Genomic DNA, 12,800 nt, shown 5'->3' on the forward strand with positions numbered 1-12,800 from the left:
GACAATAGTTTTTACAATTTTGAATATCGCTTTTGTTTTTTGTACAATGGTAGTATGTACTCTTCCTCCATTCTTCTGGAATTTTCTTGGTTTTTTTAGTAGTGTTGATTGGATTAGTTAACCAAATAATTCCTTTGTCCCCTAAACATTTCCAAACTTCAGTTGGTATTTTATCTGGTTCTATAGATTTCCCACTTTTCATCTTTTTTAATGTCATCTTAACTTCAAGGACTCTAATTTTACGAATAAATCTCCTATTTTTAATCTTCTCCTCATTTGTCACTTTCAAGTTCAATCTTTCATTTTGGATTTCATCAAACAACTTATCAGAGCTTCTTTGCCACCTCTCTTTTATGTCCTCTTCTCTAATTAAAACATTATCATTCTTGTCCTTTATACATTTTACACCGCCTAAATCTTTGCATTTTCTTTCTCTAGCTCTAGCAAGTTTATAAATGTCTTTTTCTCCTTCTTTTGTATCTAGTTTAGTATATAAAGTATCATAAGCTCTATGTTTAGCTGTACTAATAGTCTTTTTTGCAATTTTTCTCACTTCTTTGTATTTTTTAAGATTTCTATATTTCTACAATTTTGCAATATTTTATACCAATTTCTTTTTGTCTTAACAACTTTTTGGGCTTCTTGATCCCACCACCAACTTTCTTTATTACCCGAGTATTTTCCTTTGGAATCACCTAAAACCTCTTTTTTATATTCTTACGATAGAATTTGCCATTTTATTCCAAACAATATTTGCATTAACCTTATCCCTTACTGTCTAATCACACTCTTTGTTCATTTATCTTTGAATATTACTATATTATCTCCCTTCAAGTTTCACTATCTAGTTCTCTTGCATTGATTTATGCCACTTATTCTCTTCCATTTTTTAATATGTATATCTAATACTAAGACTCTATGTTGTGTAGCCAAACTTTCATCTCGAATAACTTTATAATCCTTATAAGATAGACGATCCCTGTTCTTAATTAAGAAGAAATCTATTTGGCTTTTATTATACCTACTTTTGAAGGTTATTAAGTGTTCTTCTCTTTTTATTAAACAAATATTCAATATAACCAAATCGGACATGACAAAATCTAAGATTGTATCACCGGCCTCATTTTTATCTCCATATTTATGGCCTCCATGTATCCTGTCATATCCTATATTATACTTTCCAATGTGACTATTCAAATCAGCTGTCATGAATGTATTTTCTGACATTGTTATCTCTTGTAAAATAATATCCATATCTTCCCAAAATTGTTTTTTAAGATTTTCTATTAAGCCTATTTGGGGAGCTACGCATTAGTGACGTTCACTATCTCCAAGCCTAAAGCTGTCTTGATTTTAATGATCCTTCCCATATTCTTTTAACATCTACCATATTATCTTTTTAGGTCTTTGTCTACAATAATACCCACTCCATTTTTAATGCATTTGTATTGTATGTGTGGTTTCTACTAGAATGAAAAAAGATTTGTATTGGAGAAAGATCATTAATTCAAAATACAGCTTTGACCGTAGTGGTTGGACTTCTTAGGAAGTCAAGAAACCTGTTGAGGTGGGAGCTGGGAAATGGATTCAGAAATTTTGGCTGTTTGTGTAGAGTTCCTTATGTTGTACCTCAAATGAATCCGTGCAGTCTTGACAAAAAATGGCACCTTCTTAGTCAGCTCTTATTACAGAAAGCTGAATAAACCTGTTCAAGCCAGAAACAATTTCTCTCTAGAAATCCATTTGGAAATTCCCCCCACACCCCCTCAAAACCACGTGGTTAATTTTTTGTGCAGGAGGCAACTATGGGGAGGATTCTTACGATCTTACTATTAGAAACACACAATAAGGGGGAAGACACTGAATCCATTGAAAATACACTCCTTCACTGCCCCCAGACTGAATATGGCCACTGCTCTGTTTGGCCAGTGTTGATTTACTGCTACAGTGGTGGAGAATGAGATCTTGGAATGGAGAGGCATTTGCTTTAGCAGAGGAAAAAAGACTGGACTCTGTTTCTTCTTACCATGTTTTGGATTGGATCATGTGGTGGGAAAGAAAGTGAAGAGCTCTTGATGGATCACCCACATCACTCACAATTCTCGAAGATAGATGGTTTTCCACCTTGACTAGGTTTAATGGTTGTACATGTTGATTTCTTTGTAACCTTGTATCATAGGTGAGTCTTTCCCTTTGGTCTCATTTTTGTATTTGGGTGGCTGCTCCTTGGTGCCCTTTAATGAATTCTAGTTTTGGTGATAAAAAAACATATTGTTCTTTTTATGAAGAATACATTAAATTATTTTTTTGATTCCCAACACTTGGAAAGGCATCCTATGTGGAGGTCTATGGTAGACTTGGCAAAATGGATAAAAATCCCTTAATCTGAACTGAATTCAATCCTCTTAAATCGACTCATCTCTGATCCAGTAGTTAAATGAATCGGATATAGATTGCAGTTTGGCCGAATATACGCCTAATCTGTCACAAATTATTTGATTTGATCCACTTAGCTAGGTTATTGGTGGATGCTATGATGTGACTAGTGAAAACATTACAATTGGTCATAGAGACTTTCAAGGTTTGAGGTTATTAAGGAACATCTATTGGTCAATTTGTTTAAGAATTAGCTTTTAAAATAATTGTGCTTTTATATTTAAGTATATGAAAAATTACATTAGAATTATTTTTGTCAATTTTTGAGAATTAAGTTTTAAGAATAGTTATATTTTCTACTTAAATTTAGATGGATTTTAAATTTATGATCGTAGTTTGAAGAAAAGTTGTGTTTTTTCATTTAGTATATGATTTACAATTTACCAAATTTATGAATTCACACACAATTTTAATTATTATGTTACGTAATAAGTTATTGACCACACATGCAAAAGGCTGCATGATTCCATTGTGTTCTCCAAGGACCTGATTGAAAACCTTCTCCTTAAATCACTTTGAATATTTGTTCTAGTGGGTGTAGGATGGGATTTTGTGTGAAAGTGAAGCTGAAGCTCACTTTCCATGGCTTTTTCGTTGACATTCCGTAGAAGTCTTCAACTAGAGTCCTCAGCAGCGGTTGAAAGCTTGCGCCACCCTTTTGAGTTATAACCCTCTGAGAAGGCTTTGTTCTCATCATTGTTACAGACAATACTATCACCCTAGTGAACCATGAATTGGTATCAATGTTCCAAAACATAGTACATTTCATTCCAAGAAGTCAGTAAGGCTAAATCTAGCAATTCAAAGTTTTAATCCATTATTTTCACATAACATTTTTTTTATTAGTTTAAAGTGGGGAATCATTGCACTGTGATTCTATTTTCAATCATTATTATTCTGTTTCGCAAAAAATATCTGTTCTAGATATAGAAACACCTATGCATCCTCTCCAAAATATATTAGTGTCACACTGTCTTTACATTTTTTTCCACCAAAACACATTTTAGAGCATGTGTCATAATGCAATCCCGTTCCTTTCTTGTTCCATGAACTCGAGTGTTCCAAGTTCTAGGTGACATTGGTTCTCTTATGTCGGGGCTGGTCTGTATGAGTCAGGGGAGGGATTTCTTGGTTCCCTAAAATTCCTTCCAAGAACCAAGAAACAACTTGACTTTGTCCATCTTGGGCTTCTCTTATACTCAGTGATTCTGAGGAGGTCGACTCTCTCTCTAGAACAAAGATTGAATATCTTCCTCTCCATGATCATTGTTTTGTGATCATTACCCTGCATGAGAGAGAGAGAGACGGACGATGAGCTGTTTATGCAATGATGTGATTACTAAATTAAGAAATATAAACATGTTCCATGGTTTATGTTTCATTATTTATGAATTCTTACTTCAGAATAGATTTATACACAATAGAACCAGTATAGCATTCAACATGTTTAGCGTGTGTTATGTTTAACCATGAGTTACATAACATTTGAAATAGCCACAAAGTTACATGGCAACTGTCAATTTACATGGATTGCTACTGTTTTTTAAAACTATGTGGTGACTTTACATGTGCCTTTTCAAGGTGAAATATGAACTTAAGGCTTGCATCCACTGATTTTTAGGATTATATAAAATTTTATATATTTTGTTGTACTATCTTGCCGTTTGTCTACTTTTTTTTTTTCCTCTTTTCCATTGAATAAATATTTAATTATAAAATACTGAGAATCATGATTTTTTTTTTTTTATAGAAAAAAGAAATTCATTAATAGGATGGAGCAAATTTACGAGGGATGGAGGCTAAGAAGTCTCCTAAAAAAAATAAAAATGCAATTACAGTCAGGGTCCCCTCCAATCCCTCTTAAGATTCCCACAAAAATCCAAGCTTAAGGCATGCCTTCACTGTTTTATAGGATTGTAGAAAATTTTAAATATATTTATAGCACTATCTTGCAGTTTGTTTACTTTTTTCTTATTATTATTATTATTATTATTATTATTTTCACTTTTCCATCTAATATATCTTTAATTATAAAATTTTAATTTATAATTCTTTTTTATAGAAAAAGAAATTCATTAACAGGAAGGAGACGAATTTACAGGGGATAAAGAACAAGAAATCCTCCTAAAAGAAACAATTAATGATTATAGTAAGGCTTCCTTCTAACACTCTGAAGATCCCCTGAAAAACCAAAAAAGTGACCCAAAGGGAAGCAATGAAAACAACTCTTTTTAAGACTAAAGGGGATTATTTTGCCATTAAAAATTCTTATGTTGCTTTTGATTGTCGAAGTCCAAAAAAGTGCAATGACAGCATCTCCATAAGGCCAACGCTTTCTTGCTCACACAACCTCTTGTATCACACCAACAAGAGAGTGTCAACAGTCCGAGGAAGCATCACAGTCTCATCAAAACTGAATGCAGGACACACAGCTGCTTAGCCACCCAACAATGAAGAAACAAGTGTAGTAGTTTTGCTCTCAAAATGCATAAAACAGATACCTGGACTGATAGCCTTATAGGGTCTCCACAACTGCAACAAAATCATTTTTATTAAGCCTTCAAAGGGCCATAGTCCATGTGAAAACCCTGATTTAAAAGGAACCTTTGCCTCGAGATGAAGTTGTTCAGTTATTTAAGGGGAAAGAGCAAGGATTTGAGCATTTCATGAGCTGAGAGAAGAAAAATTGTGTATAAAGAACTAGAGATATCCCCTATCTAAATCCTCAAGTCATCTCCCACTTAAGGAGAAGAAGAATCGAGCACTCTCAATGAAATGGTCTAATCAACCTCTTTCTCATTGATATTTCTGAAGGAACGAAAGTCCCAAGAGAGAGCCTCCATTCCAAAGGATAGAAAGTGTTTTTGTTTTTTGATAAAAAGAAGATATATTAGATAGAGAAAAGAGAAATTACAAGAATAGAAAGTGTTAATTGGGGAACTATGTAAGCTGGACAGTTTGAAAAGGCAAGGGACCGAAGACCGTTACAAAGCCTCTACAACAAAGCCAAGCCTTAAGTTCCACTAGGTGGGGTCGGCTTTATGAATCCGTTACAAAGCCTCTCCCACCCAAATATCTTCCCCAAACTGAATGATTTTCCATTTCCAACTTGGAAGTAAGTAAGAGGGTGGAATATGTGGGCTACACAAGAAATGGATTTCCAAGGGCTTGCATAAGAAACATTGCTGCTACCTTTAGAATCCCACCTATTCCAATGTAAACCATACTTGCTTCTGTTTACCACGTGCCAAAGGGAGTCAACCTCTTAGGGGTACTTCCAAATACATTTCTCAACTAGAAAAATGTTTTTAGACACCACATTCCTGCGGCCCAAATCCTGTCAGACTTAGGTTTTCTAACCCTGTCCCAGCTTCCTCTGATGCTCCTCAGCTCCTGACCACAAAAAATCCCCCATAATTCTCTTCAAAGCCTCTGTCACCCCTGCTGAAATTTTAAAGAGAGAAAGCAAATAAATTGGAATGTCAAAAAGAGTTGCATTGATAAGAGGAATGCAACCTTCTAAGGATAAGTAAGCCCTTTTCCGACCCCCAATCTGCTATCCTCTCTCCCCACCACTGGGTCCTAAAACAAGGAATAATTAGGGTTGCCTTCAACAGGGAGACCCAAATAAGTCAGAGGCCACTCAAAATGGCAAGCATGTATGTGTTTGTGCGCACAACTGTGTATTTTTTGACGTGTGCGCACACAAGCTTCAGGCTTGCTACATGTTGAATCATTATACACTTTCTTTGCTTCGAATTTTATGTTTAGTTGGACAGAAATATTTCTTCCCATTTTTCATTACAATTTAGCTGTCATGGTTGCTTGCAATTAGGTTTTTTTTCTTTTTTTCTTTTTAATTTCTATAATTACCTCCTTGCCTTTTCAGGCAAAGATGCATTTACGTTGCCTGCATAGCTTTATACATGTTCACTGGTTTGCATTGTCAGCAGAAGTTTTTCTCAGGCTATTGTGATTTTACAAAAAATTTCCAAGGCAGTTAATTTCTTGCGATAGTTATTGTTTCTATACTGAGATTTTGTCTAAACAGTCACAGTTAGGTCATGCTGTTCATAGCGAAGATTATGAAGATGCCGCTAGGCTTAAGGTGGCAATTGCTGCTGCAGCCACAAATGACATTGTTGGCAGAGTGATATTTCATCTGAATGTAGGATCTCTGTTACATTGTTGGTTCTTGGATACCAGCATCATTGTGGTCAAGCCTTAGTTTTTGGTTTTGGTTTTGGTTTTGATGACAGAGAGCCATAGAGGAGGAGCATTACCAGGATGCAGCATTTATACGGGATTATGCTGGTGCTGGCTTGGTGAGTTGATTAAAAAACTTTTGGTTAATTAATGTTTCTATATGCACAGTGGCCTAATTAATTCTCCTATACATGGTCTGCGGTAGACAGTCAATTTTGCATAAAGTTCTGAACATACTGTGGTGATTGTTACATGCCCCTTTTGTGTGTGTGTGTGAGAGAGAGAGAGAGATTGTTTGTCAATGTGCATAAAGTTCTGAAAGCATTAACTTATGCATACTGCGGTGATGGTTTTTACATGCCTTCCCTCCCTTCTGTCTTTTCTCTTTTTAAACTTTGTAACTCTCTTTGGTCTTTTCTCTTTTTAATTTTCGGCAATCCAACCCAATTTCCTGCCCTCTCGGCCTAGTCAAATGCAAACCTATCTTTTCTAGAAGATCTTAAATTTCGTTAGCCTTTTAGTAGAAATAATTTATTTCTCCCTTTGAGGCTTCTTAGCTTGTAATACTTGTATTATAATTATGCAAATAGCATATTATATGTTTACTTGGTGCTATATTGTTTGCATTCTGAACCTGGCTCCAGATTGGATGGTGGGCTGGCATCTCAGAAGATACTAATGATCCTTATGGTCGAATTATTCGAATAAGTGCGGAGTATGGAAGATATGTTGCTAGAAGTTATAGTCCCCGGTAAGGTCATTGCCTTTCAATATGAAATAGTACTCTTATATTCTCTTTTATGCTTGCTATCAGTAGGTCTGCTTAAAGTTCATTATTTTATGCTTGCTGTTAATTGGATCAAGGATGGTTGAGAATGCATAACCAGTATGTTGAAGCAGTTTTAGGGGTTCCAAAGGTTTTTTTGATGGTATAAATTGTTTCCTTTGATTTTGAAGACCACTGGAGATTAATTTCAAGAATTTAATAAAATGAAAATTAATAACAAGATAAAACAGAAGAGGAGAAAAGAAATGATGAAGCAAAAAATATAGAAGAGGATGGAGAGCTCACACAATTTCAATCAAACCTTGTTGACACAATTCCCAATTGGCCAATTGAATATCCAACAATTCCAAATGAAAGATAACAGGTTTTTATATGAACCTAAAACCCTAAATAACAATTAATAGTAGTTTTGACTATTTTTCCTACTAGGACATATGGTCCTAAGAATATGGTGGTTCATCAAAATACCTGTTTGAAAGTAACTTTTTTCTGTATATTTGTGAATTCTATTAAATATACTTCTAAAGTTGTGTTCAGTTCAATTGTGCAACAACTAAGAGACCTGCATAATTGTTTCCATCAGGATATTGACTTTTTCTAGGGGTAGCATGCATTATTTATGTCTATTATAAAAAGCAACGCTTGCTGGAGCAATGTTTTCCTGGGGTTATAAACTTGCTGCTTGCTAGAAATTAAACCTGTCTTGTATGCTTTTGGCAAGTAGTTTCTAATTGTTTATTTTGGCTTTCCTCATTACAGAATGGGCTTATCTCATACATATTTTAAAATATCTAGTGGGAATGAATTCTCTTGCAACTTAAATTTCTGTAGGGTTCCTAATGACAGGGAATTGTTGGAGCTCTCTTATCATTGTGCTTGTTGGAGGTTTGTCATCTCTCTTTAGGAGGGGGACTATCAGTCAAGGGCCATTGATTCCTTGGGGAGTATTCGTGTGAATCTTTCTTTTGAGCATTTGACCCATGACAACATGATTTTCCTTTTCATTATACTGCTTGGAAGGCTAAAGTCCCATTTAAGATTTAGGCTTTTATTTTTTAGTTCTTAGTAGAGTTAACACTAACAGCCTGTTGCAGAGTAGGAGGTCTTCTAAGGCTTTATTTTCAATGTGTTTTCTTTGCTTTGACAATTCAGAATCCGTGTCTCATTTTTTCCATTGTTCCTTTTCTTGGGAGTTTGGAATAAGTTGTTTGGGTTTGTTTGGAATTGGTGGAGGAGTTGTTGGATATTCCTTTCCAGATTTGGTTGGAGTATTTATGGTTTGGCTTTGTGGAGAGATGTGGTTTTTTCTCTGTCTTATGGGGTACTTAGTTGGAATGATATGGTCATATATATATGGGGAAGAGGATGTCTTGGTCTATTCTATGGGATAGGATTCAGTGTTACTGTTGGAATGAGATGCTCATATATATATGGGGAAGAGGATGTCTTGGTCTATTCTATGGGATAGGATTCAGTGTTACTGTTGTGGGCTTCTGCAGCTGCTTGTTTTCAAAGGGATATTTTTTTGCATTTACAATGTGCTTGGCTGGCAATGTTGGTTCGATTTTACTTTTAATTTTTTCTTCTTTTTTTTTTTTCATCCCTTCTAAGGAGGATTTTTTATGCTCCTTTTTGTAATCTCTTTATGCTTGAATGAAATTTTTTTCTTTTTTAAGCAAAATATATATTGAAATAACCACAAAACCCTTACAAATGGGGTTTTTATTTTTAAAATTTATTTATTTATTTTTTAAAGGTCTTTGTTCTGGATGTTGTAGAGAATGTTAGACGGAGGAATACTAATGGTATGGTGTTCAAGTTGGACTTTGAAAAAGCTTATTGTCAAGTGACCATGAGTTATTTAGATCAGGTATTATAAATGAAGGGTTTCGGTTCAAGATGATGGATGAGTTAGAGCAGGGTTTGTCTATTTGTTGGTACTCTCTAGTGAGGGGACTTTAGAACTTGGTTTAGAGCTTCTAAAGGGGGTGAAATAGGGATATATCTGGTCACTTTTCATTCTTTGAGTTGGTTGTTCTAGAGGGTTGTTGAGAGGTTTTGTGCAAGGCCTTGTTATTGGTAGAGGGATTGTTGTCTCTCATTGCAGTTTGTTGATGGTATTGTTTTCTTTTTGAAAGAGGATTGGGTGTCTTTTGTAATGTCCTTATCATTCTCAAATTTTTGTGTCTTTGGATTGGGAATTAATATGGGGGTAGTAACTATCATGGAATTAAACTTGTGAGTCATACAAGTTGTCATTATGGCAAGAGAAACGTCACCAAGCTGAAGTGGAAGTCACAACACTAAAGCCACAACGTTTCACACGATGACTCTCCTTAGATTCAAGAGGGAAATTAATGTTACCATTAATAGAGAACAGTTTTTCTTTGAGGACAAAGGAAGATTTCTCTTCCTCGTAAAGTGAACCAACCTTTGTCTATTCTCCATCTCTTTCTCAAAGAAAGAAAGATGATGGTAGTCGAGCTAGCAACATTTCTTTCTATTCTCAAAAATAGCGAGCCTATGGGCGAAGACCTTTGGGACTTCCAACCATTTTGCCTTGTTATGGTTAAGAGCAAGATGGAGAAGATTCTAGTCAAGGGCACAATTCGAACAATCTTTGTGCCAGACGGAATCATGGAAAGAAGGTGTTGAGGTGGAAGAAGTTTTGGAAAGCAACTTTAAGGGCAGCAGAGGGTCTCCAAATAATTTCAAACATAATATGCATTGTCTTGATTGCAACTCCATGAATGTGGTCTAAGATCACAAGCAGAAGCAATGAGATTAGTATGTTGTAGACAATTGGCTTTTTTGAGAATAAAAGGTCCACTTTGCTGACAATGGAGGAATTCTTGACTAGGATGTTCTCTCAGCCAACTCCAATGTTATCTCACACAAACATTGAATATAACAAATGAATGTGTGCGTCTATGTGAGGGAGGGAGGGAGACAATACCAAATGGGTGATTACTGCTAAGATGAACATGATTGTTTGTGCTTTTGGGAATTTCATTTTTACAAAATGTAGAAATTAGGAGAGCGAGGGTATTAGATGCAGAACCACTAGCATTTGATAGTGCTCGTGATGCTAAAGAGTTGAACTTTTTATTTGACATAGAACAATACTTTTCTGCAGTTAGAGTCGATATAGAGGAGGTGAAAGTATCTATGGCTATTATGTACTTGAGTGGGGGTGTTAAATTGTGGTGGTGTACCAAGTACGATAAGATTCAAATGGTTGGGGTATAATTGATATTGGGGCAGACTTGAAGAGAGCTCAAGGCCCAATTCTTTTGTGAGAATGTTGAGTATAATGCTCGGTGCACATTGTGAGATCTTAAGCACACCGGGATGATTAGAGAATATGTGAAACAATTCTGAAGTTTGATGTTGGATGTCCAAGACATGTTAGAGAAAGACAAGTTGTTTTATTTCCTTGAAGGTTTGAAACCATGGGCAAGGGCTAAACTTCATAGAATGAGTTCAAGACTTGCCTACTGCACAGGTTGTTGCGAAATGCTTGATTGATTACACTTGAGGGTTCATCAATACTTGAGGAGAGTGGCTTGTTGGGTAGGAAAGTTTTTTGAAATGACAAACCCAAAAGTGGGGGAGCCAACACTAGGGCATTAACTTGGAAGCATCTTTGGAGGTTAGGGTAAGAGTTCATGCTTCTTATGTTGAGGCCTGGGGGATGGGTAACCCCTGACCTGCCCGTTTACACCGAGTTTGGGTTTAATACAAGCTGACCCGTTTATTAATGGGTCAACCTGGACTCGACCTGTTTATTAAACAGGTTAGGCGGGTTCGGGTCGGGTCACTCGGCAAGTGACTCGTTTAACTTATTATATATGCATTGTATAATTAAACCCTAACCTAGTCTCAGCTCCTCTGTGCCTAAGCCCTTAGGACCCTCATGTAGCTGCAGTCGGCCCTCCCCCTCTCCCTGTTACGGTTTTACGGCTATCCAGATGGTAGTCGGCTCGGAAAAATAGAAGCCTCACGGTCCTTATCCCCTCTGGCCCTCCCCTTGCTACGGTGCTACCCTACCCAGACGGTAGACCTCCACAAAATAATGTAGCATCGACTGAGGGCCTTGACGTCGCCGATCTTGTTGAAGAGGAGGACTAGAGAATTCGGCAATTGATTTAAATGTTCGGTGGCACTGTCGGAGGGCTCAGGCCAGATCTTTGATGTGAGATCTGGGCGTAGAAAAGACATTGGATAGGGGAGAGAGGAGAGGGAGAGTTGGAGAGAGGAGAATTTGGGGGATTCAGGAGGACTATAACATGGAGGGGGAGAGGGGAAGTGGATTGGGGCTAGATCGAGGCTTGCTGCTGTAGAGAGAGAATTTTGTCTTAATTCAATTTTTATTTTAAAAATTTTAAAATAAATAAAATATATTTTTAAACGAGTGACCTATTATTAAACGGGCAGGTTTGGGTTTACTTGTTAGTCATCCGTTAATAAACGGGTCAACCTGAACCCAAACCCGTTTAACCTCGACCTGTTTATGACTCGCCCGAACCCGGCCCGTTAACCCGTTTCGCCACCCTTAGAGGCCCTCATAGAGTTGTTGATTGCCCTCATATGTTATCGCTCAATGCCTTGCAAGCTTCTATTGCGGAGGAGACACATGGACAGGATGAGGATGAGGAGGAAACCTCGAGGATGGGTGCAATGTTGCTACTCAACTTGTTGGAGAGGCAAACGAAAGACCAAGTTTGCCCAAGCTAAAGGGTTAATACGTGTGGATCTACAGATCAATGGGAAGCGATGTTTTAAAAGGCGAAGGCATAAGGCGAGGCATTTTACCCTCCGCGAGGCAAGGTGTAAGCCTCAAGGTGTTGCGGCGTAAGCATTTTGGATATTTGATAATAATTAATAAATAAAATAAATTTATATATAGTATAAAAATGAGCAAAATTTAGAATAATGGAGAAAAAATAAAAACATAATTTTAAAATATCATATAGGCCAATTTTAGCTAACAAACTCAAACAATGCATGTTAAAAAATAAGCATGATCCATAACATTACAAAAAGAAGAGAAAAAGCCAAATTAAAGCATCACAATGTCTCATCATCCAAGATTCTAAGAATCTAAATCTAAATCAACAAAGTTCAGAGGGAACTATCAAGGTCTTAATCAAAGTCCTCATCTTCATCAAACTCATCTATAGTAGGAGTTCTTCCACTTATAAATTTCCCCTCTCCCACTCCAACATCATCGTCTTCTTCAATTGTGACCACTGTTGGCCTCTTGCCTTTGTCTTGAGTGCCTAGATTTTCAATAAAGCTATAGGTTAGGAGTTAGGAGAAATGGAGAATTATAAATTAGTAGATTCAAAAATGACTATTGATATGTATG

General features: G+C 36.4%; 1 protein-coding gene across 7 annotated transcripts in view; it reads left to right on the forward strand.

The window, feature by feature from the left end:
• LOC131164893 (protein EXECUTER 1, chloroplastic) overlaps positions 1-12,800 on the forward strand; it is a 64,525-nt gene that overhangs the window by 3,084 nt on the left and 48,641 nt on the right. For all 7 annotated transcript variants that reach the window (XR_009139368.1, XR_009139366.1, XR_009139369.1 and 4 more), the window contains exons 2-4: positions 6,488-6,604; positions 6,696-6,761; positions 7,287-7,393. Coding sequence is in view for 1 of the 7 variants with exons in the window: in XM_058122426.1 (XP_057978409.1) it covers positions 6,488-6,604; positions 6,696-6,761; positions 7,287-7,393 (290 nt within the window). In the remaining 6 variants the exon portion in view is untranslated. The remainder of the gene's footprint in view (positions 1-6,487; positions 6,605-6,695; positions 6,762-7,286; positions 7,394-12,800) is intronic.

This window comes from Malania oleifera, chromosome 9 (genome assembly GCF_029873635.1).
Source record: "Malania oleifera isolate guangnan ecotype guangnan chromosome 9, ASM2987363v1, whole genome shotgun sequence".
Classification (NCBI taxonomy): domain Eukaryota; kingdom Viridiplantae; phylum Streptophyta; class Magnoliopsida; order Santalales; family Ximeniaceae; genus Malania; species Malania oleifera.